This window comes from Lampetra planeri, chromosome 52 (genome assembly GCF_965212315.1).
Source record: "Lampetra planeri chromosome 52, kcLamPlan1.2.h2, whole genome shotgun sequence".
NCBI classification, from domain to species: Eukaryota; Metazoa; Chordata; class Hyperoartia; order Petromyzontiformes; family Petromyzontidae; genus Lampetra; species Lampetra planeri.
Genome location: NC_136158.1, coordinates 5,334,843 through 5,360,431, shown reverse-complemented (window position 1 = coordinate 5,360,431; position 25,589 = coordinate 5,334,843). Strand labels below are relative to the sequence as shown.

Here is a 25,589-nt window from a genome sequence, read left to right as displayed (position 1 = left end):
AGTTTGGGTTAGGGGAATTGAGCGGTGATGGGTCAGCGATATCGGTGCGGTGAATGAGACGGGCGCATTCGGGGCGACAGGTGAGATTGGTGTGAGAAAGGTGAGTCTGGGATTGTGTGATTAGCCAGGTGAGCGTGTGGTGAACCAGGTAAGTTGTGGTAAGCTTGCGGTGAGACGGGTGACGTTTATAGCGAGCCTAGGTGAGTTCGGCACGGCATGACTCTGAATCAGGTGAGTTGTGGTGAGGCAGGTGACGTTCATAGCGAGCCCAGGTGAGTTCGGCACGGCATGAGTCTGAGCCAGGTGAGTTGTGGTGAGGCAGGTGACGTTCATAGCGAGCCCAGGTGAGTTCGGCACGGCATGAGTCTGAGCCAGGTGAGTTGTGGTGAGGCAGGTGACGTTCATAGCGAGCCCAGGTGAGTTCGGCACGGCATGAGTCTGAACCAGGTGAGTTGTGGTGAGGCAGGTGACGTTCATAGCGAGCCCAGGTGAGTTCGGCACGGCATGAGTCTGAACCAGGTGAGTTGTGGTGAGGCAGGTGACGTTCATAGCGAGCCAGGCGAGTTCGACACGGCATGAGTCTGAACCAGGTGAGTGAGTTCGGGGTGGGGACCCCATGCGAGGGTGCGGTTGCGCCCGATCAGCTGACGCGATCCGGTCGGACAGGTGTCACCGTTATCCCACCGACTGCGCGTGCGCCTGGCGCGCACAGGTGAAGGGTGCGCGCGCGCGCGCGTGCGTTGCAGGTATATATAGCGACGCGGGTTTGAACACGAGCTCCCTAACGGAATGGTCGCGAGCAAACCAGCACAGCCAGCTCGACGATAACAGGCTGTGTGGAGCAGAGCAAGGAGACTGTTAGACCAGAGACTGTTATGAACACACCGACTGAGATACGACGCAGAGAGACGGCCGTTCGTGCGCTCAGACACGCGTAGACAGAGAAGACGCACACGCACGCACGCACGCGCGTTACAATCGATTGAACGTCAGCGTGTTTTAGTTTGAGTGCAGTTCTTGTATTTTTCTTCTTCTTTCAATCTACGACGTTGGAGGTGACAGAGAGAGGTCAGTCATGCCCAGAGCTTTCCTCGTCAAGAAGCGCTGCCCCAGCCAGGGCAGCCGACAAGCTTGGAGTCAGCTACGGGACGATGAACGAGCAGATCACTACATCCCAGGTAACTCACCCGGCTCACTCGCCAGGCTCACTGTGTCTCCTGGTATAACTACACCCACAGGTACGGACCTCACCTGCTCCCACTTACCCGACCCACCTGCTTCACCCGACTCAACTATTTGCGTCAAAAGTAACTCAGCTGTCTCACTCCACCTGTCTCGGCACAGGTAAAGTTACCGGCATCACTCACCTGTTGCACTGGCATACGCTACACCCCAGGTATACTCAGCTGCCTCGCTTCAATCGCCTCACCTGCCTTACCTGGCTCAGTGATCTTTTGGCAGCAATAGCAGTCACCCCTATTAGATTAGTAGGGCACGTCATCTGCGTTAATGTGGGACCATTTTAATTCGCTGTGACATTTGTGAACGTAAATCGTGTAGAATGTTATCGATAATTATAACTAATTAAGGGTATTTGTCGCGCTGGATTTGCGGAAGCATTGACTGACGATTTCGAATCGGTAAATTAATGCGAGCGACCGCGTTTAACTACCAGTTGGTCACGCATCCAGACGGTCGCGGATTCGCCTGTCAATGCGCGCTTCCTCCGAGTGATCCACAACACGGAATGTGCATCGTGTGCTCTCGTGCGGGCATCTGTTCCGTGCCCGTTCATCTCACCGCATCGATGCCCAGCTGCTGCTGCTGCTGTTGGTGTTGTATGACACGTACGGTGATTCTCACCATTGCTCTCGAGCATATTCCGAGGAAGCGCAATCGGCAATGGTCTCGTGACGAAGACAAATAATCCATTCGGAAATCTCGCAACACTGCGAATGCAAGCCCTCGTGTCGAACACTACCTCCGCTTAATTCAGCGAGACATCGCCTGTGTTGCGGCGAGATGTTTCTTTATTTATTCGTGTTGCAGTCATTGGTGACTGAGCTCTCTCTCTACTCCTCAAAACTCGGTTTAATCACGGCGCGATTGAAACCTGAATTCGAACCCAGCCGCTCAGCGGTCTCACATCTGAGCCAACGTGGCCACTATCAAGGTTCGAGTCATTTACTCGTCGCCTTTGACCAGTCGACATCTGTCTCAATACTTGCGGGACAGCAGGAAAAGAGCAACGCGATCGGTATCCGCGGGGTGTCCAGGAGATGGCAGCACCGCTACGGATCATTGAATCCATCCGTGCGGCGCTTTCAGTGTCCCTCCCCTCGTGTGCGTGGTGGGTTTTCTTTCCACACGGAGCCAATCTGGACATTCGTGGAATTGGACAAACTTCCCAATGTGGCAGGGCCCTCCTGACAATACAAAAAATGCCTTGAGACTCGGGAATACGCTCATGGGTAAATAAAGGTCTTCTTGGTTCTTTCGGTAAAGTCACGTGACTTTACCGAAAGAACCAAGAAGATGAATCCCTGCAGTCACGAAAGCTTTAAATCGAAATTTAAATAAAGGCCGTTGTGAACATTACAACAGCACCAGATTATTCTGTACGGCGTGCGCTGCAGTATTGCATCGGCCAGATCAGTGCAAGGTTAAATACATCGCACAGCCTCATGAATGATTTCGAAGTCCTCTTCTTCAAAGCGAAACAACAAAAACAAAAAGAACCTCTCTCCCATCTTAAACGGCAGAGGGCGATAGAATCCGAGCCATCGGTGTCTTCGCCTCGCGAGTTCGAGGAAGTTTGCCCGCAGGGCACGGCGCCGTGACTTTGCGGGGGTCTGTCAGCGGCGTGGCATTTTACTGAAACGATGTAACACACGCGCAAAAAAAAACTAAACAAAAAAGAGAGAGCATTTTTTTTGTTTATCTCGATAAAGTCTCGACTCTAAAGAGATTCGTGATTTCTTCCTCCCCTCCCCCCAAAAAAAAATGCCGCACCTCCGATCAGCACGGATGGCTACGTACGGTGCGAAAGAAGTTCAACATACAATAATTAATTGAGGGGGGGGGCGGTTAGGGGGATATAATTCTATTGTACAGTTATATTCCAGCCGTTGTCCATCCACTAAGTGATCCTAAATCCACGTCGGTCATGGGTGGGGAGGTGTGCGGAGGTGGGCGCGCGGGGGGGGGGGGGTTGAACATACTTCACCGTTTTAGTCAGCGCAGGTTGCTAAATGTGGTGGCGCGGTGTAAGGATCGGTTCTGATGTTAGTGGCGCTAACCACTGCGCCACCGCTCCTCCGTTCATTCCCCTCCCCCCACAACGCCCACTGGAACAAATGATTCCATCACTGACCGGAGCGACGTTGGGAATTTCAATCCTCAACCGCATGCAAATCAGCTGATTTTCAAGCGCACATTCATCACGACTCTCGCCTCTTTAAACGTCACGGATTAGACGCGGCCGACACGCAACGATGAGCGTTGGTGGCGACACCTTCGTCGCTGTGACTCGCTGCAACGTGGCAGCACGCAGTTGCCACATTTGGGTGACGTCTCCCTCTCTCTCTGTCTCTCTCTCGCTCTCTCTAAATATAAATGCCGCGCTGTGGATGAGCACTCCGCAAACCACGCAAGACCGAAAACAGCACGACTTCTACAACAATTCTGGCAAATCGCCCGATGAAGCTGGTGGTTGTTGTTGTTGTTGTTGTTTTAATCAGCAGGACTAAAAAAATCGATTTAAAGGTTTCGTGACTGCAGGGATTCATCTTCTTGGTTTTTTCGGTAAAGTCACGTAGAAGGGAAATAAAAAATAATAAAAATAAAACATAATACAATAATTCTCACGACGTTTCGGCTACAACGCAAACAGCCGTCCTCAGGTGGAAAATGAGGACGGCTGCTTGCGTTGTGGCCGAAACGTCGTGAGAATTATTTTATCATGTTTTATTATTTTATTATTTCCCTTCTACGTGACTTTACCGAATGAACCAAGAGGATAAAAAAAATGTCGTGGGTTTTACTCTCCAACACTCCGGGTCTGCTGCAGTCGTAGCCAATTGCCACTTTTTATTTTCGTGACAAACTTTACTAATTGGCTGTTTCGAGTGGTAGTGGGTTAACAACACATTTATATCCACGCGATCTAACCCAAAATAACCTTTATTGTGGACGCAAGAGGCAGTGGAAACCCTCGTGGAATATATCCCTTAATCGTGACACACACACACACACATTCAGAAAAGGTCAAGTAAAACATAAAAAAGCGCAGCCCTGAAATTTCCTGCCCACGCCACCGCTGGCGGATGGGCCTTCTGCTCGAAATGCATCGAGAGTTTTACCTCTCGCAGAGAGTACTTTGGCCTACTCTTCCACACTGGCCGGACGTCGTGGAGGAGATTACCCACACTGCACCCCCACCACACGTGACCTGCTGAACGACTGTTGGACAGAGGCAGGGAGTGGTGTTAGTTGCGGTGGTGGTTGTGGTGGGGCGTGGAAGTTCAGAAACGTGCACCCTTTGCTTCGGTGCCGTAATTGGGCTAAGGAGTGGAGCCAACGCTGAAGCCGCGTGCGGTTAACGTTACTGCTGCGGGTCAAGTTCAGACACTGTGGAGAGGAGGGAGGGGGGGGGTCACCCAACCGGTAACTCACAATGACAAAGATCCCCCGTACAGCCTGTAACAGACTGTTGAGGCAAGTGCTGTTAGCAAGCACCTATGAAGGCCGCCACGGTACACGAGGTGGCCAGCACCACGCCCGACCGCCTTTGTCTCCCCAGCGACGATGATTTTACAGCACCGCACCAGGTACTCGTTTGAGTCTGAGTCGACCTAGGGGAAGCCCAGAACCGGTTCGGGTAATTGTCGTCGCTGGTGTTGGCGGCCGTGAGCGTGAAATCGAACCCGGGGCGGCCGGGGGTTTGTATGGCAGCGCGCTAACCGCTGCACCACCGCTCCCCCGCGGCTACCTCATTCACAACGAACACTCCCTTCGATCTTCGCGCTGTGCGGAACGACACGCGCCTCGATCGTTGTTGACACAGCGAGAGCGGGAGAGGGAGAAAGAGAAAATAGGCGAAAGAGAAAATAGGCAAAAGTGATCTCCTGCTCAGATGAGCATTTTGATCCTGATAATTGTTTTTTTATCCTTCAATCTGGCAACAAAACTGACACCTTTTTTACAAGAAGTCATGTTTGCATAGACCACAATACCTGCAGTCATAATGCAAACAAAAAACATAACTCTGATAATGTATGCACTGTCCTTGAAGTTGATTGGTCCACACCCGAGACAGCTTTCCTTAGAGCCTAGTCGCACATGGGTTGGACCAGATGACGCCAAAAGGTTTGCAACAACAACAATGACGACAACGGAGGAGTGTTCAAAATCAATCGAAAGATTTCGAAGGTTCATAGTTAGTGATTTGATCGAACCGAAAAGGAAGCCGATTACGAAGCAAATTGCGATCATCTTCAGCAAATTGTATTTTGTTCCGACAGATTAGTGAGTTAATCAGTCATCCAATTCCCCCCCCCCCCCGCACAGTCGATGAGCTCGGTGGGCTACGTACGGTGCGAAAGAATTTCAATATAAATGTCGATTTAAAGCTTTCGTGACTGCAGGGATTCATCTTCTTGGTTATTTCGGTAAAGTCACGTAGAATGGAAATAATAAAATAATAAAAATAAAACATAATAACATTATTCTCACGACGTTTCGGCCACAACGCAAGCAGCCGTCCTCAGGTGAAGAACAGGTCTGTCGGGAAGACAGCGTCTGAATGTCTTCCCGACAGACCTGTTCTTCACCTGAGGACGGCTGCTTGCGTTGTGGCCGAAACGTCGTGAGAATTATTTTATTATGTTTTATTTTTATTATTTTATTATTTCCATTCTACGTGACTTTACCGAAAGAACCAAGAAGAAGTTCAATATACTCTTTGGTTCTTTCGGTAAAGTCACGTAGGTAGAAATGAAATAAAACAAATGACGACGTTTCGATCGCAACACAAGCGAACCTCATCACGTGGGACAACCACAGCATCTGATGACGACCGCTGGTGTTGCGATCGAAACGTCGTGATTTGTTTTATTTCATTTTATTTCTACCTTACGTGACTTTACCGAAAGAACCAGAGAGTATGGATTCCTGCAGTCACGAAAGCTTCAAATCAAGATTGAAGTTCAACACACACACATACATACCGACCACAAATTCACATATGAATAATAATGCTAAAATACATTCACAGTTGCAGTCGTAAATAACCTGTGATTTTGAGTTGTGCTCTCACTTCAGAATTGTACACGTCTCTTAGGCATTGCAAATACAACTCGTGCACGATTCGAGCCAAACCCTGACTGGTAGCACACACAAACAAATCTCAACACGGGCATGCATACACCTGACAGGTATAGCTCTCGTTAGACAGGTGTACATCTAATTCTAACTTATTTATCATCCTTTACTTAACAAGCTGAAAGTATCTCATCTCCCGCATCAACAAACAAAAATCAAACGCCTCTGGTGCCTAACTTTGAGCATGAAGCCAGCGGTGGAAATTCCACATTGCTATGGCAGGGGTTGCGTCTGTCCATAGTAGGACAACGGCTGTTCCAAAGTGGTACTCGCTTAATCGACCTTGTGGGCGGGGAGACGATGATGGGCCCAATGTGGTGTGTCAAAGGTGAACAGCCATCGATTTGCATATTTGGATTGAAAATGGGAACGAAAATAAAACGAAAAGCGTTTGGAATGGGAGGGGGGGCGGAAGGGCGGGGTGAAGGGGGGCGGGGTGTGGGGCGGAGGGGGCGGGGTGGAGGGGGATGTTCTTGGTGTCCGTTTTTTGTTTATTCTAAATAAATATTTGAGATGTTTTCCGCGATCAACCTCAAACATTTTTTTATTTCTGAGTCAAACAAAAAAAAATCCACTTGCTCGAAGTACCAGCCACCCGGGCCATTGCGCACCTCCGATTAGCACGGTTGGCAACGTACGGTGCGAAAGAAGTTCAACAAACACGCACGCGTTTACAGAAAGAGTAAGCAGCATCAGTAGCAGCTGCAGCGGCAACGGCAGCTTTAACGGGCGGAGCGATACGCGGGTTTGCAACGGCAGCGAAAGGTTGAGAGGGGAGCCATGCGTAAGTGTGGCATGCGCTGGATAACGTAAACAGCCACGGACCCCAAACAATAAAGACAACGTTGCACTGAGTTAGACAAACTTTGAACTTCACGCTGAAGGTCGGGTTGGTGGTCCACGAGTCCTGCACCTCCGCTAGGTCGACTCAGACTGAAATGAGTACCTGGTGCGGTGTGTAAACTTCGCCACTGGGGAGACAAAGGCGGCCGGGCGTGGTGCTGGCCACCCAACCATTCCCTCGTGTGCCGTGCCGGTCTTCGCTAAACAGCACTTGCCCCAACAGTCTGTTTAAAAGGCCACCCCCCGAGGGATCTTTGCGCGTCTGTGTGCGTGTCTCTGTGTGTGTGCGTGTCTGTGTGTGTGTGTGCGTGTCTGCGTGTCTGTGTGTGTGTGTGTGGGGAGCGATAGTGCAGCGTTTAGCGCGCTGCGCTATGAACCCGGCGACACGAGTTCGATTCCCGCTCACGGCCAACATCAGTGACGATTATCTGAACCGGTGCGGTGTGTAAACATTGCTAATAGGGAGACAAAGGCAGCCGGGCGTGGTGCTGGCCACCCACCCCCTCGTGTACCGTTCCGGCCTTCATAGGTGCTCGCTAACAGCACTTGCCCCAACAGTCTGTTCAAGGCTATACGGGGGTTCTTTGTTCTTTGTGTGTGCGTGTCTCTGTGTGTGTGTGCGCGCGCGTGTGTCACGGCACGTGGCTCGCGTGCGCGCGCCCGTCGCCACGGTGGAGCGCGCGCGTGCGTGCCGTGTCAGCAACATCCCAACCCCCCTCCCTCCCTCCCAGGGCTGCCCGCCCTTTCCAGGAAACTCCTCTTTCCTTTGTCCCACACGCACACGGCGCGTGTGACGGCTGTGATGTTGAAGCACCCACCACCCACCCACCCACCCCCCCTATGTGCGCTTCTTATATAACGCACACGATTCCACTCTTGAGCAGCCGCCGTTCGGACCCGTATCTCGCACTCATGTTGGCAACCCAACGCTCCTTATCTGCCCACTCACTCACTCCGCTCTCCTATCTGTACCCTCATACCTGCCCGGTTTAATCTGGTGCATCGCCCGCTCCACTCCCAGGATATACACGAATAATGCTGTTGAGGCATTATCTCTCTCTCTCTCTCTGGGAGAGGCTTAATAGAGTTTCATACTGGTTTGGGACGGCTCTGTGCGTGCGCGCGTGGTACATAAAAAAAATTCCACGGCTGTTGTCAGTTACATTTGCAACTCGATATATTTGAACAGTTTCTGAACGAATGAAATTGATGGATTTTTTTTGTCGTTGCTTATATTCAGAGCTGTCTAATTATTTTCCCCAGCAGTGAAAGGCGGCATTTTAATTGACAATGGGTGGGTTTTTTCTTCTTCTCTGAAACACATTGTTGACCCACAAAGGATATCATTTGTTTTCACCCAGCAGTATGCATGGGTAACACCCACGCTCAGTCGATCGGCAAGCTAGCGTGCGGTGTGGTAAACTATGGGTAGTCCCACCTCTTCGAAGACGCAAATGGCCAACGTTAACAATTAGACCAAATACCCCAGAGAGACTATGCATTTGAAACAACTTTTATTGCCGCCAGCAGCAACAGCACTGGAGGCGATTTCGATATGAAATACACAAAGTCACCAGCAAACAAATGAAAATAAACGCTACAAATCCACGCGCTGTGGCGCTAAAAGCACCGCGCACAACACGAAAGAAAAGTCACGTGGTGGTGGTGGTTGTGGTCATCGCGCACGCCACGGTGACGTGCGAACACTTCAGAAGATGAACACGAGGGTTCCGTCCACGCTGGTACAGAGGGAGAGAGAGAACTCCCTCGAGTGAAGGCCATTCCGCCAGCAGTGTCGCGTGTAAAAAAAATTGCAGGGCCGCGCCTTCAGCTACCGAAAAGGTATTAAACTCCGACTGTTGGCTCAGAGTAAAAAAAAAACCCTAAACTTTATTACCGCTAAAAGAGTTACGTTCGAACGCTGGTTATCTTCAACTAGAAACACATCATCACAGAGCGCAGATAGCATCACTTCCCGCACTGTGTGTTTTTGTTGTTTACGCAACCCCTCTAAGAGAATGTGTCACACCGCTAAACGCTGTCATGAAGAGCAGCCGGAGGTTTTTAACACATACCGCGGATATGATGTGGAAAACCCGAAGTGCCGTTGAAGTTATTGAACTTGGGTGGGGGGCGGGGGTTCACTGCCTCGATGCTCATCCCAGCGGGAAATCACTTTGACTTTGATTTTCCATGCAAAAATTGGAGGGGGGTTTAATATTTCAAAAAAAGTTGTATTGTTAGATTACCTTTTAAAATCAGCACGCCGTGATTGGGTGTTTAGATCGGCTGCCCACCACCTACATCGGAGTAGAGTTGCAGATGCAAAAGTTTCGGATTGTCGGATGTTAACTTGGGATTGTTTTCGGATTTTACATATTATTTCCCGGTCGCGAAGATGATGCAACGTTTGTAAACGCTTCTTCTTGCCAACAAAAGTGACGTCACCGGATGCAAACGTGGTGGCCAATTTGTCGGCAAGATGCACGGACGTGGCCTCTAGATTTTAAGTTTTCGTGGCTGCAAGGATCCATACTCTTTGGTTCTTTCGGTAAAGTCACGTAGGTGAAAAAAAAAGAAAATAACTAAATTTATTTTTAAAAAAATTCTACAAAATTATTTTGCTAATTTTTTTTATTATTCTTTTTATTTTCACCTACGTGACTTTACCGAAAGAACTAAAGAGTATACAAGACGTGGCCTCATATCTTCCAGGATCATTCCCCGAAAATCCCACGACGACAAACATTCGGTCCGTGCCGACATTTCGAATCCGTTCAATTGTACATGCAGTTACACAATTGTGTTTGGTGTTAATCCGAAGAACGGGGACAGTCCATACGGTTGTCCCCAACGGAGGAAAATAGTTGCCAGAATCCCAAGCGTGTTGCGTGGAAATTTAGTGGGATTTACCTCTTAAGCTAAAACGTTTAAAACATTTTAGATTTTTTTAAAGTTATTTTTTGTACCTTTCCTATACTTTGCAGTCCTGTCGTGTTGTTTGAATTGTTTGTTGTTGCGACGTTCTGAACTGCCCCGACTGGACACAAAAAAAATGTTCATAGCTCATCGGATTCCTCCAGCATAAATACATATTCAGGCGGTGACGTCACCACGACGTTTGTGCCAGGCCATGTGCACCTTGAGGCCACGTGAAGTGTTCGAACGCCCGCTGGCAGGAGCTCACGGGGCAGACCCAGCAGGTGCCACGGGTCGACTGACCGAGATGACCGAGATGACTGGCTGATGCACCACCTGTGCCAACTTACTGCGCTTTCATCTTCTTGGTTCTTTCGATAAAGTCACGTAGAAGAGAAGTAATAAAATAATAAAAATAAAACAAAATAAAATATGTTTTATTTTTATTATTTTATTACAAATAAAACATAATATAATATGTTTTATTTTTATTATTTTATTATTTCCCTTCTACCTGACTTTACCGAAAGAACCAAGAAGATGAATCCCTGCAGTCACGAAAGCTTTAGATCGAAATTTACTGCGCTTTTATCCACACGGCGCTCCGCCCGTTATTGTGAGCTCAACCTCGAAGTTCAACACGCGCGCGCTCTCACTAACTACGATCGTTCTTCCCCGACAGAGGCGATGGTGACGAGCGTGCCGACGCCCCTGGCGTGGGGCACTCCGAGCGGTGGGTCCCCGTCGCACGCCGGCGAGCACGAGGCACCGCCCGTGGAGAGGCCCGTGGGCTCGCAGACGGCCGAGACGGCGCTGCCCATGCACTACAGCAGCGGCAGCAGCAGCAGCGGCGGCGGCGGCGGCTGCTGCGGCAGCGTGGACGTCTGCAGCGGCAGCAGCAGCAGCTGCGGAGGCAGCGGTGGCGCTGCGTCACCGATGAGCGACATCACCAAGGTGCGGTGCGGGTAACCACCGCGCGTGGGAGCGGTGGCGCTGCGGTTAGCGCGCTGTGCGACGAACCCGGCGGGTTTGAGTTCGATTCTCGTTCGCGGCCAACGCATGGTGACGATTTGTCTGAACCGGGCATGGGCCCTCCCCCCCCTAGGTCGACTCGGCCTCAAATAAGTACCCTGGTGCGGTGCTGTAAAATCATCGTTACTGGGGAGACAAAGGCGGTTGGGCGTGGTGCTGGCCACCTCGTGTAGCGTGGCTTGCTAACAGCGCTTGCCCCAACAGTCTGTTCAGGCGATAAGGGGGAACTTTGTCTTTGTGTGTGCAATTGTAAACAAAACCAATGTATGTTGGACTTCATTCGCACCGTACGTCGCCAACCGTGCTAATCGGAGCTGCGGTGGCGGTTGGTGATGGAGGTGGTGATTTAACCCAGGAAGTGTTGAGAACGTTAGGTCCAACGTTGGCGTGTATTGCAGCAGGGTCTTAGGCCAGCGATGCTCTCTCCCCTGTACATATGCAACGTAACCGTTCGACCAACGTTGGTTGAAACGTGGTTGAAATTTCGATTTAAAGCTTTCGTGACCGCAGGGATTCATCTTCTTGGTTTTTTCGGTAAAGTCACGTAAAATGGAAATAATAAAATAATAAAAATTAAACATAATAAAATATTATTCTTTGTGTTTTATTTTTATTATTTTATTATTTCCATTCCACGTGACTTTACCGAAAGAACCAAGAAGGTGGTTGGAATTGTTGGACCAACGTTGGGACCTAACGTTGCCATATGGTTGGAGCCCTCGGACTAACCTTGGCCCCAAAGTTTGCACGTGGTTGGAACTGTTGAACCAACGTTAATCCAACGTTGACAAGTGATTGGAACCGTTAGACTAACGTTAAACCAGCGTTCGACCAATGTTGGCATGTGGTTGGAAACATTTGGCCAGCGTTGGTGCAACGTTACCGGGGCACTCATAAGAAGGGTACACACCAATAGTGGCTTCATTCAACTTCACATATATTTCTAAATGTTAAGTAAAACCTTTCATTTGGTGATGCTCCATTGACAGTGGTGCACAGGTACAATTAACAACACGACACATCGTAAAAATTATATAATAGGCGACGTTTCGGGGCAGTGGTCCTTCACAAGACAATGGTCATTGACCGAAACGTCGCCTATTTATCTTCTTCTGTCGTTTTTAGGGCCGCAGTGTTATTGTTGACGAATGAGTTGGGTTGTTTTTTTTTATTATATTTTGGTTGTAAATGTGAAATAGCATTCTCGGCTGTTCGAGGATCTGAAGGGTAAAGCCTCTGATTTGACAGTTGCTGCGTCATGACCTTGAGCAAACACGCACAGGAATGGAACACGGAAACCCGCAATCTTATATATATTTATATATAATTCTTAAATGTTTATTTTCTTCACCTCTAAACATTTCCCTCTTTTCGTGTTGTATTTTTATTTAAATGTATGTTTCATGTTCTACGCTATATACATTTATTTGTTTCTCCCCATTTTAGATTCGCACGGCTTTTAAAGTCTGTTTAAATTATGTTTCTGTGAAATCCTAACGTACACTTCTTATTGTTATTTAACAGATTTTGCTTTGTAATTATTTTATGCTCGTTACGCATTTTCTGGCTTTCCACTATTTAAAACTCGTTTTTCAATACTTTCAAAAATGCATTCTCGTGTATAAGAGAAACTATTTCTTACAGTTCGACTGTATAATCAGAGCGAAGTCAAAACCAGAAAGTCAACATTTTTTAAACATCCATAAATTTTGCACACGCAAACAGGTTTTTATTATACATACAGTGCTATAAAAACGAAGTGCTATTCATAAATTGTCATGCTCCAATTATAATTATCTGGACAGCTGTTCGTAAATCCCACTGTTGGGTAGCCCAACCACAAAACTACGGGGGTTGTTTGACCATACTTCACCACGCTGGTCAATGCGGTTTGGATATCACACAAGCGTCTGACTTTAGCCTTGGTCGGGACTTGAACTCCAATTGCCGGGGTGGACGGTCAAGCAACCGTCCACGATTCAGGCGGCATGGGAAGGCCTCCATCCAGCAGTGAGTTTATCAAGAAAGGGATGTTGGATAAGTTGTTTTGAATTACTTTATTATCTTACGTAAAGACGACAGAATGTGCTGTAATCTCAATGTGCAATCATTTACAGCTCGTCGGATTCCTCCAGTATAAACAAATATTCTGATTTTGATTTGTCTACATAAAGGGCATTGATTTGAAGGTCAAATTCCTCCTTGGGGCAATATGAGCAAAGAGAGTCGCGCGTAGCTCGATGAGAGATTAAAACTTCACACAAATGACGTTGCTGCTGATGCTGCTGCTGCGTTGGCCGTGGTGCACAAGCACAGTTAAGAAGCGAACAAAAGCATCGACACATTCGTCAATAACGCTGCGGCCTTCAACGGAAAATATATATATATATAATGGCAATGGCCCTCCATATCACTAACACAAATCCCTGAACCATGGCCAACACAGAGTCCTAGCTTTACGTCTTCTTTCTGACGGGGATTCCATATTGGCGATTAGATGTTACATACCTCGCCTGGTATACAGGAGGTCTTCGGTTCGATCCCGACCCTGACGCCTGCTGCTGTATATTTGGAGTTTGCATGTTCTCCGGGTCCTCAGGTTTTTCCAAGAACATTTAGAAACGTGCATTGAGAGTGTTTGGCTGCTATAAATTTCCACGCGATAAGCCACTTCGTTGAACTATCATTTGTGGCCAGGTTGCTTCTGAAAAATAACGAAATAATTTTGTCAGCCTTACCTTGTGACATAAAACAATATAAATAAATCACAATACGACGATTATCGCGATGCCAGTTTCCCTTAACTTTGTTGTTCAGCATGTTTATTGTTTTACTTGTGTACTTTGCTGTAACTTTTGTACTTATTCAGGTTACTCAAAGGTTATACAGCTGCAGTTCACTCTAATTCAGGCTGCCGTGAATATTTATAATAACTACAATCTACAACACTTACGAGCCACATTCAATTACGTAATGAAATTCACTGAAAATTATCACGTCATATAACCCCCCATTATGTCAACGAGTCCGCAATGCACTGATTTAATGGCGAATAGCTACTGTCAATTTTTTTTTTATTCAGGAATGAAAATACTATTTATTTGATCTTTTAAAGACGAGCGGCGACAATCGCGGCAATATTTTTCCGCAACGGACGACACGGCAATGTAAAATTTCGATTTAAAGCTTTCGTGACTGCAGGGATTCATCTTCTTGGTTCTTTCGGTAAAAGTCACGTAGAAGGGAAGTAATAAAATAATAAAAATAAAACATAATAAAATAAAATATTATTCTACGTGACTTTACCGAAAGAACCAAGAAGATGACACGGCAATGCTTGTAACCTCACGTTCCTACTGACTCTTACCCCCCCCCCCCCCGGTTCGCCACGCGCGGGTTTCCACCCCGTTAGATGGAGGACGGCGGCATGGGCCACCTGTCGTGCCACCTGTGCGGCAAGGCGTTCCACCTGGTGCGCATGCTCAACCGCCACATGAAGTGCCACAGCGACATCAAGAAGCACGTGTGCAACTTCTGCGGCAAGGGCTTCAACGACACCTTCGACCTGAAGCGCCACGTGCGCACGCACACAGGTGAGGGCGGCGGAGGTCGTGCCCCTTTTTTATTAAATCCTTTATATTAAGTTCACTTGCTTGCTTGCGTGCAAATCTTTCGGTCGTTTTTTAACACACTTCCCGTGATCCAATCGAGCTGACATTTTGCACACAGACTCGTTGTGCGTGACAATTTATTTTCGTGAAAAATGTTTTCCATAACTTTACACTTTTTAGGAATTTTTTTTATATTTAATTACCAATTGCTTAATGGTGGCAGGCAATCATCTGACCCATAGGTGGCAGCCATCTCAAGCCAGAGGACGAGAGGACTCTAGCCGCCACGCATATAAAGGATTTATAGTGAAAAACTTTGTTTTTACGGGTTAATTTTTTGGCAATGCTCACTCCTCCACTAGCCACCAACACCTACCAATCTTTTTTCAACCAAATAAGACCTCTTCTTGGTTCTTTCGGTGAAGTCACGTAGAAGGGAAATAATAAAATGATAAAAATAAAACATGATAAAATAAAAGTGTCACAATGTTTCGGCCACAACGCAAGATGCCATCCTCAGGTGAAGAACAGGTCTGTCGGAAAGACAGCGTCTGAATGTCTTTCTGACAGACCTGTTCTTCACCTGAGGACGGCTGCTTGCGTTGTCGCCGAAACGTCGTGAGAATTGTATTTTATTATGTTTTATTTTATTCATTTTATTATTTCCCTTCTACGTGACTTCACCGAAAGAACCAAGAAGATGAATCCCTGCAGTCACGAAAGCTTTAAATCGAAATCAAATACGACCTACTGAGCCATATAGCTCTTTTTTTCCTAAGCGACCTGGCTATCTAAAATGATAGCTCAATGTTCAAGTGGCAGTTCACTTGTGAATATTGATTCTAAATATGGAGGGGAAAATCGGAGGGCCCAGAGATAAATAACACGTGACCACGGGAAGAGACACGTGTAAACTCCAAATATGCAGGCGTCAGGGTCGGGATCAAACCCACAACCTCCTGTATACCTGGTGAGGGTGATAACATCTCACCACCACAAACCCACGCAATGAAAACCGAACTGAATTGTGAAAAATTGTATACCAATATGCCCAAGAAAGCAGTGTTTTACCCGCCATGATTTATGGTTCACAAAAGTGGACACTGACAACGTGATTCGAACAAAGAAGCGTGGAGACGTTGCGTGCTTAAAGTTACACTGAGAGCAGAGAGATCGTACGCATACTAGAGACGTACATAAGTGGACTTGGGCAGACACGTCGCCGGAAGGGAGAGGAATTATGCAGAGGTGGCTTTACCATAGAGACGGAGCGATTAAATAAGCTCGTGTGCAGCAGCTAGATGGTGTGTCGCATTGCAAGACCACGACAGATGCCTACAGCTTGGGGAGACTTTCAGCAAGCAGTGGGTAAATCATGGCTGATGATGATGGTGGTTTATGATTGGGAGATACGATCAAGTGAGGGTCCCTTTAAAACTGACTTTTTTGTTTACCTTTTCTCTCTGCATGCTTCGCTTCTTGATGTGTGGGTGGAGTGGGCGGTAGGAACAGACAGAGATTGGGGGGGGGGGATTGTTTTATATATAGTTAGGTTTGTTATTGAATTAAAACTGGATATATCAGATGAGCAGGGAGTGGTGGCACAGTTCAGAGCACACACCGCCACACTGTGAACATGGAAATTTGGAGTTTCATTCCCGGCCATGGCTGACTTTGGTAGCAAGTGGTATCTGAACTGGTGCTGAAAAACCTGAACTGGTCCTGAAAAATGCGCATCGTCTAATTTACAGATGCGTGTATTAGTGAAAACCCCGACCGAGAATTCAATAAGATAAACGCACACACACGTATCTAATGCTACACAGTCAAAATTAACCCGTGTGTGCTTTCTAATCCACGTGCTCTTCTTTTTATCTTGCCAAATTCATATATTCCCCTTCCTTTTCAAGTTTGGCTTTCCAAACGCACTCCAACCTGTTCTGGACCATATTTTAATTCCACCATTTGTATTCAAGTCTGCCTTCACTAGGCACCATCAGTACACACAATCCGCCATGTTTCCCAGATCATTTCTAACGACGGATATCTCCACGTTTCACCATTTGTCGCAATAGAATAAAATGATAGTTTTGGAATCGTACAATGTCTGAATGCCAAACTTATCGATGCCAAAATGGTTTACGCTTTCGCTTCCTCTATCTCTCGCGTACGCACGTGCCAGGGGTGCGTCCGTACAAGTGCGAGGCATGCAGCAAGGCGTTCACCCAGCGCTGCTCGCTCGAGTCGCACCTCAAGAAGATCCACGGCGTGTCGCAGCGCTACGCCTACAAGGAGCGGCGCACCAAGCTGTACGTGTGCGAGGAGTGTGGCTTCACGGCATCCAACCAGGAGGTCTTCGTCGTGCACCTCCGCGAAAGCCACCCCGACAGCGCACAGCTGCGCAAAGTGACGCGTCGCCCTGCTTGCATCCAGACGGCGCTGCAGCCCAGCAACCGCTAAATTAAAATGTATACATACTTATTAATATACACAAAACCAACGACGACAACAACAAAAAACTATTTTTGCAAATGGTGCAAAAAAACGACAAGAATGAAAATCTGATTTTTAGTTTGTGGAGGAGGCCATTTTGTGCGGTTGCCATTTTGTTTGGTGGCCATTTTGTGGCAGCAAGGATATTTTTATTAAGAAGCCAGCGCCCTGTCTTTCTCAGAACGTGGCTTCCATAAATAAGGAAATTGTAATAAGCGTGCTTATCCATAATGTTTTTTATTATCTTTAAAAATATATCTTGTGAAAAACACAAAGCACTTATCTTAGGTGGCGGTACCGTGCCTGCTGATTTTGATACAATTGAGAAACTTGGATTCCTCTGAATGCTTTGGAAAGCTCTGCACTCAAAACTCCCAGTACAGTAATGATTTTCTCGTGCCAGGGCAGAGGAATAGTTTGCATGAAGAATTGAAGCGATAAAAACCCATATACATAACAATTAAACAAAAATTACAATCCCAAGCAGCGTGTTTCACACTCCAATACTTGGGTGAATACAATAACGTGAATTCAAACAATTTAACATCTACTGGAGGAAAAAAACTGAGCAATATATGTAAAGCATTTACTTCATAGGTATGTTCGAACATAACAGGTTTTATATTATGGTGTGTGAAGATAAATCAGCGAAAAGTGATTTTCCTTTTAAAAACACACAACGCAAACTTCCTTGTAAAACAAAAAAACCCGACCATTCCAGAAACTCATATTTAAACAAATCCTTCACGTGGGTGGGGAATCTTTACATCCACATTAGCCTGCATTGATACCCAGTATTTCGGGCATTATGCTACTGATAATAGTGGTAACAAAAAATGCACACGCGCACACGCGCTACTTTAAACTCATTCGGCCAAGAACAGCAACGGGCGGACGCGTGCGATTTGACCTCTTGTCTCTCGCCAGTGGGTGCAGCCACACACTTTTGACCAAACAAAATACTTCACGACTCTTTTTTTTCCATTCTTACAGAAGCGTATCGGCACGCGCAGCGGTTAGCGCACAGAGATATGAACCCAGCTGCTAGTGTGATTCCCCCCCCCCGCAACAGATAACAATCAGTGGCGAGTGGTGTCTTAACCGGTCCAAGGCGCAATCCCCCCCCCCCCAGCCTTATCAACCAGCACTAACCAGCGTGGTGAAATATGGTCAAACAACCTTGGGTTGTCACCTTTGAGGTATCCAAAAAACAGGACATTGTGGCAAGAAAACTATTTGACGATACAGAAAGAGGGGATAAGTAGATGTAAGTGAATAGTTTTGATTGAGTGGTGTATGAGTATTGTTATTATTACACATTTGACAAAAACCGGGACTTTTAATGTCACCGGAAGACTTATAGATTTCCCAGAACAGGAGCTACTACGAAAATAGGATTATCCTATTACAACCAGGACAGGAGGCAAGGCAATCGTCCAGCTTTTGATTTAAGGAAGGGCGGTAAATAATTTTATTTCTAAAGCGGACTAACTTGAGTGATTGATGGATATCTCTGCAGAACATTTACGGGCTATTGCCAACATTTTACAAATGTTTGAGGCCGAAGTTTTCTTCTTTTTTTTAAGGGAAAGAAAAATGTGCTTGATCATCACCGCCTAGATGCCTTCGCGTTACTTTGCGGACATAAATCTATTAAACTGACAGCGTCAACTGCATCGCTAATACATCTGAAGGAATGCAGAGTTGCAGACTTTTAAAAAATTAAATCGCACCGAGTGAAGAGTTTGACAAAGCTTCAGGCCACAGCCTTCTGGGGGTGACACCACACCCACTGTAGTCATAAAAAAAAATATGTTGCTCAGGTTTTTTTTCCTAATTTTTTTTTTATACGAGGTATCCAAAGGCAACGGTAAAAAATATCAAGAAACTGGTTTTGGTTCCAGTCAAACGGGGCTCGGGTGCGCGCCTGTTGAAAGGCACCTTGAGCTGCGGTTCACGTTGTGTAACGTTCAATTTATTTGTTAACCGTTCTGATGAGTTTTTTTTTACAAACACTGTAATGGGTGATTCTGCGCAAAGGTTTATCATCAGCGCACGTTGCTTGTGGATGGCACCGTGACAATAACCGCGGCCTCGGTGTCACAGGGAATGCAGTGGCACGGCGCAAGCGTGCAGCGGTGCATTTAGAGCGTTTTCGCCTATGTAGTCATCATCAGGCACGATTTATCTCACTGGGATTCCACGATGCCATCGACTGCACGGTGGTCGCTTCTTGCGGGGCACGTTCTCTCCCTTTGGCTGCCTGCAGAATTGGTCAAAAGTGTTACAGTAAAAGCATGATAAAAATATATATACACACACACATACTCAGAGTTGATCACATTAAGGTGAGTTCCTCGTAAGATTAGTGCACTTATTCTGCTCTAAGTTGAGCACAAAAAGAGAGCGTCTTAAATATTAGCCGTAACGTTAGATTCACAGCTGCGTGGTATGTAGTGTTCTCAATTATCTTTGGCCACGGCTCGTGTATGTCCTTACTGGGTGGTGAGAGAAATTAGACCATTCGTCAAACATATGCGTAGGCATATACGTAACATGCACATGCATTTACATTTCATTTCGTTCAATACTGTACATGCAACGAACCCATTTTAAAAACTCACCCCATTGATGATTATTTTCTTATAACGAAATATGTGCACGTATACCACTGCCATTGCAGTCCCTAATTTTCTTGAATAATTTGAATGTCTATACAATGTAGGCCTTACATTAATGTTTATGAGTGTGTGTGTATATATATACTTTTTCAATTCTATGCAAAACCAGGAGTACGATAGTTGAATGGAACGGTTACTGATTGGGTCAACTTTTCAAAAGGTTTCTCCATTTTCAAGCGGCTTAATTTCTTTCAATCGAATGTAGACTGTTATTGAATTGAGTTGTTTTTTTTCGTGCATGAAAATAAGGACAAACATAGCCATTTATATTTGGGGGGGGGGGACCTGTCAGGGTTTTTTGTTGTTGTATTTCTTTTTTTACATTTTTATAAAATCGCGAGCGAAGCTGTGAGTCTTCACACGAATGAATACTTCAGCACTGAGGACTTCGTTGGATTCAAACCCAGAATCTGATCCACGACAGATGTTTTTTCTCCAGATCATCCAATGAAAATGTGCACGTTGAAAACGGATGCACTCTCGTCGTCTTCCTTTCAACGTAATTCCTTCGGAAATATGAGGGGAAATTTGAAAACAATACGCCGGAACTGTGAGTGTGTGTGTATGCGCTTCGAAGATCTGGATGCAGAGTAGCGGTCTGTTCCTGTGAACAGACAGCAACGAATCAGGCTTTAACTTTTTTACGTACCGAACATTTTCTGGGTCGCTGGCAGACTGGCGTAGTAGGTGGCACAGCCCAAAGCGAGAGGTATTCTGGTTGTGGTGTGCCGGGTGAGGAACGAAGCCCTGCGCATGATTGTGTTGTATGGGCAGGCCCATTAAAGGCTATTGTGAGTTTTAATGTGCATGTCACCTAATATGGAAAAATTGTGGTACACGGTCTTTGTGTGTATATATATATGTTTTAGTCTAGAATGTTTCAATTTTTTTACAGGGTGACATTCAAACCCCCTTCATTTCTCACCAGGATAATCATTGCGGGGTCAATGGAATATTTGTTAATGGTATTTGGCAAGTGCTGTATATGTTGTATATAAATCAGTAGCTCTGTTCCCACCCATGAATGAATTCAGTTTGGGTTTTCCAGAAAACCTTCATTGGGCCCAGCCATACGAGCCAATGATCAATGGCTGCCTGTAACAGCAGCCATTCACAATTCTACCCAAATTCTGGAAGACGATGACTGTATTGATTCGGCATGGAATGGAGTTACAGTGAATTCTTGAATTCGTTCCTATTGTTTTTGTTCATGGGAAACTTGCAATGCTGTTGTTTTTTTAAATGGAGTTTGCCTGGAGAATGTAAGGATTATAATGAAAACCATATTGGTGTCTGAGATTATTTCTGGGTATCGGTGAATATCGGTTTTTTATTGTAGAGCCAATGGCCTGTAAGGTTAGCTGTCTACCAGTTATGCCATTAATTGGTGTTGACTGGGTAATTGTGTATTTGTATTTTTTTTTATATACGATTGGGCTGGGTTCAAGGAGGGCAGGTGTCATTGTGATTACGATAGAGGGAGGCAGGTAAAGGTGTCTATATTTTTTGTTCGAGTATCACCTCAAATGGAACACTAGACTGCCACTAAAATGCACAATAGATAACGCTTAAAACTGGAAGGCGGGCCTTTGACTGAAAACAAGTATCCAGCAATGAGGTACAACCCGAAAACAAAAGTCTGAGAGCTACACAACACAACCGCCGATACCTACGCAACACATCGCTTGCGTGCTCTGCGTTGTATTACTTGGTATCAGGTGTTCCTAATTGAGATAAACAAAAAGGCTTCAACATCGGAACCTGGGCTCCGGTGTAAACCGTGTCAGACGTCAGGCGTTCCACTACATGTCTAGACGTTAGTACACAGAGGCTAGTGGCCCATGACGCGAAAAGCAAACTCCGAAAGGGGGCTAAGACTGACAGACAAAGGCAGAACGGGAGTCACGTTTGTGCGCTAAAAGGAAACACAGCCCAGAGCCTCTTTCTATAGCAACGTCAGTGTTTGGTCACTCCGTGATGGATGCAAGTGAGCGAGGCTTCTGTATTTGTAGAGTTCTCAGTGGCATGTGTAGAGTTTGCACACTGGGCCGTACGAGACACTTCCACTTGTACACTGACCTGGCCAAAATGCACGTAAGAACAATGTGTTTCTTTAACACGTAGCAGGCTTTCGCGACCAATATTATTCATAATCAACGTTTTTGGGTTTAGATCGCGTTATTTATAAATGTGTCGTAACCCTCCACCACCCGACACGGCCAATCAGTAAAAAAGTGTCACGTTGACAAAAGACAAATTAGTTCACTGCTTTAGCCCACCGGTGTGTTGAAGCGCGAAACCACAACATTTACAATTTGAGTACGACGTTTCGCTGGTAATTGCATCCAGCATCATCGGGCAATTCGCCAGAATGGCGAAACGTCGTACTCAAATTGTAAATGTTGTGGTTTCGCGCTTCAACACACCGGTGGGCTAAAGCAGTGAACTAATTTGTCTTTTGTCAACGTGACACTTTTTACTGATTGGCCGTGTCGGGTGGTGGAGGGTTACGACACATTTATAAATAACGCGATCTAAACCCAAAAACGTTGATTATGAATGTGTTTCTTATTAAGGCCCCTTTGTCAGAGCTTAACAGTTTCCTCGGTCGCATCGGTAGCTCAACTTTTGCACAGGTCCTGTATTTTGTCGGAGTATATCAGACGGTTGTAATTGTGTAACGTTGGTGGTCTTGCATGGTCTGCAGAAATTCTGGATGCGTAGAGTGACAATTAAGTTTATATATATACACACACACAATATTGCTTGATTGCATTACATTTTTATAAAACTCCACTGTTTTTTTCGGGAGAGCCTCATGAAATCTCAAGACTCGTTTTCGAAGGTTCTTATAATCGGATACTTAGCCAATTCCGTTTTGATTATATAACGTTTAAGGATATTGTAGTACCCCGAAAAAAAACCTCATGCATCGAAGGGGGACCGGATATCTCTCGGAAATTTCTATAGGATAGATCAGCAACATTAACCGCACTGCCATCTACTGGGCACGCTTGTATCACAGCATCTTCTCGTGTGGTGATGGAGGCGGTGTTGATTCACAACCCTCGCCTGAGAGATGCCACATTACAGGCGTTCGTCACCGCGCCTAACATTTTAGTTAATTTATGCAAACTTATGCCTGCCCAAAACATTTCTGTCACTGAATATTTTTTTTTAGTTTTAACATTCGAGACAAGATTGGAGCTCGGGTCCATGTAAAAGAGGCCCTCCCCCCTCTCTTACTTGCGTAGAGTTGCCACCTATCCTGGTTTTCCCAGGATCATTGTTGTTAGGTAGATTTCCCGAGACATTAAAAGTCACAGTTTTTTTTTAAATCAGAATACACCGCTCAAAACAATGCATTTACATGTAGTTCTCTTTTATGGTATTGTGAGATATTCTAATTCACCTTCCCATGTTATGTACTGGGTTTTTTTTGTACCTCAGAGGTGGAAACCCTTATACTTGCTATCTAAGTATTGTGCCTCGTCTGCCACTACATGGATATGAATGTAAATTATATGTTTTTTTTATTTCAAAGATGGCAAAAGTGCCTTTCTGCGGATAATGAGCCATTATTTTTTATGTCCCTTTCAAAAGCTTACATCTTGTGTCACGAAAGAGTGGAACGCCCATCTTGACACAGAAGGCAAAGGTATCCGCGTACCGATTGTGAGCTGCACTACATTGATGAAACACGAGGTAGTGTTTTCGGGATCGGTGACCTTGAGACTCCAGGAGATCGGGAGGCTGGAACTGTTTGCAACTTTTGTGGATCTGAATGAGATTAATTTTTGTTCGTGTGTGACTTCTTGCCAGGATTGGCGCCATTCCAATTACACATTTCAGCTGCCGTCATCAGTTGAGACATTATCATACAAAACTACATACATCCCCTCATGTCTTCTTGGTTCTTTCGGTAAAGTCACGTAGAATGGAAATAATACAATAATAACAATACAACATAATAAAATCATTCTCACGACGTTTCGGCCACAACGCAAGCAGCCGTCCGAAACGTCGTGAGAATTTCGATTTAAAGCTTTCGTGACTGCAGGGATTCATCTTCTTGGTTCTTTCGGTAAAGTCACGTAGAAGGGAAGTAATAAAATAATAAAAATAAAACATAATACAATAAAATAATTCTCCACCTCCAACCCAGCTTATATATAAGCTCCTAGCTTGGCAGTGTCTCATTCTTCACCTGAAGACGGCTGCTTGCGTCGTAGCCGAAACGTCGTGAGAATTATTTTATTTTATTTTTATTATTTTATTACTTCCCTTCTACGTGACTTTACCGAAAGAACCAGTCGTGAGAATTATTTTATTATGTTTTATATTTATTATTTTATTATTTACATTCTACGTGACTTTACCGAAAGAACCAAGAAGATGAATCCCTGCAGTCACGAAAGCTTTAAAACGAAATCCCCTCATGTGTTTGCCCTATTACCCATGACTCCTATTATCAGCAGGAGCTGTAGGGTCCGTGAAAATTGCCATAACCTGTAGCCCTTTTTTCTCCTCGATTATCTGCAGTATTCTACTGTGGAAACGCTTCGTGTCATCTGAAAGTTGTTTTTTTTGTGGGAATAAGGATAAAATCGCCAAATTCCACATTTTGTTACCGCAAATCATTGGAGTAACGTCATTGATCAATGACGTCGCTGGTACAGCAATGGCATCGGTGATATTCGTCTGCCGCATCACCACGGATGAGAGTTCTACTACACTTCAGTTGACGTGCGTGCGTAAACATTACCGTCGCAAAAGTGGCAAAATTCTCAAACCCGGTCTCCTGTAATTTAGCTTCAAAGTAGAACTGCCTTCTTTGTACTTGAGGGCGTTTTCGTTTGACTTTCAGAGCCTAACTCAATGTATCACCATCGTGTGCTTAGAACCTCGCTAAAGTCCTGATAAAGTTGACATGAACCATTATGATTTATTCAGCCGCAGGTCCTCCTGCAACACCGTCCTGAAATGTAAATGCAATTCAGCACATTTGTAATTGCCATATAAATTAAGAGCCTGGTTTGCACTGTAATTGCGTGCAGTGCAATTGTGCGAAACATGTTTCATCTGTTGTTTGTATCTTCGAGGGGTTACTACAGTAATTCTAGATTTGAAGCTTTCGTGACTGCAAGGATTCATATTCTTAGGTTTTTTTCGGTACGTAGGTAAAACATTAAAATTAATAAAAGTAAAATAAAATAAAAATCACGACGTTTCGGAGGCAACACAAGCTTCCGTCTTCAGGTGGAACCGTCACAGCCACGACAACTGTATCAAGTAAATGAGAGATTGCAGGAGCTACCACTCCGTATATACAGTATAATGGTTGGAGAGGGGGGAAGGGCCAAGTACGGCACACTTTTTTATTAATATGGTAAGGTGAGGCTTAAAAGGCTGAGCCTTTGTTATGGAGAGGTACGGTTTGTGACTACAGTAATTTGAATGTGTTTTCCCCGTCCCCGTGGCTCCGTCATGAGTACACCACAACACGCCGTTGTTCTCAATTCTCCGTGTGACTGTGCACTATGACACTGCTTGTTTATTAGTTGGTCTGTTGTGGAATTTCTGTCGGTTGTTGTTTTTTTTGTACAATAAACAAAAATTGTGATACAAA

General features: G+C 45.6%; 1 protein-coding gene across 1 annotated transcript; it reads left to right on the top strand.

Annotated features, from left to right (window-relative positions):
• The first annotated feature begins 688 nt into the window (after nt 1-688).
• On the top strand, nt 689-25,589 carry LOC144734584 (putative transcription factor ovo-like protein 3). Its single transcript, XM_078616835.1, has 4 exons — nt 689-1,178; nt 10,826-11,097; nt 14,588-14,768; nt 16,969-25,589. Exons 1-4 carry the CDS (start codon nt 1,076-1,078, stop codon nt 17,244-17,246), a joined length of 834 nt encoding a protein of 277 aa, XP_078472961.1. The 5' UTR covers nt 689-1,075; the 3' UTR covers nt 17,247-25,589.